This window comes from Sinocyclocheilus grahami, unplaced genomic scaffold (assembly GCF_001515645.1).
Source record: "Sinocyclocheilus grahami isolate Dianchi unplaced genomic scaffold, SAMN03320097.WGS_v1.1 scaffold851.1, whole genome shotgun sequence".
Lineage (NCBI taxonomy): Eukaryota > Metazoa > Chordata > Actinopteri > Cypriniformes > Cyprinidae > Sinocyclocheilus > Sinocyclocheilus grahami.
In genome coordinates, this window is record NW_015506030.1 from 80,751 (window position 1) to 80,970 (window position 220).

Sequence of the window (220 nt, forward strand, 5' to 3'; positions counted from 1 at the left end):
TTCTCCCTCGCTGAAGCACTCGTATCGCGCACAGCGAGTAACTCTTTTGTTTCTCAGGGCCATTACCCATCGAGTTGGGACCAGCACCACCAGTTCATTGGGTTGCTGACTGAGTCCAGTCTGCCGCTGATCAATACCCAGGTCCCTCTCCAAGGCTGCCCTTAGCCACTCCATGATCTCTTTCAGTTAACCAGACTGTGGCCTTTGAAGGCCCCTATAA

The 220-nt window shown here is 53.2% G+C and overlaps 1 protein-coding gene across 1 annotated transcript in view; it reads right to left on the bottom strand.

The window, feature by feature from the left end:
* Positions 1–220, bottom strand: part of LOC107562947 (WD repeat-containing protein 81-like) — a 10,955-nt gene extending 10,735 nt beyond the window's left edge. Inside the window, 1 exon segment of the mRNA XM_016247709.1 lies at positions 3–220. Coding sequence (XP_016103195.1) covers positions 3–174 — 172 coding nt within the window. The 5' untranslated portion in view covers positions 175–220.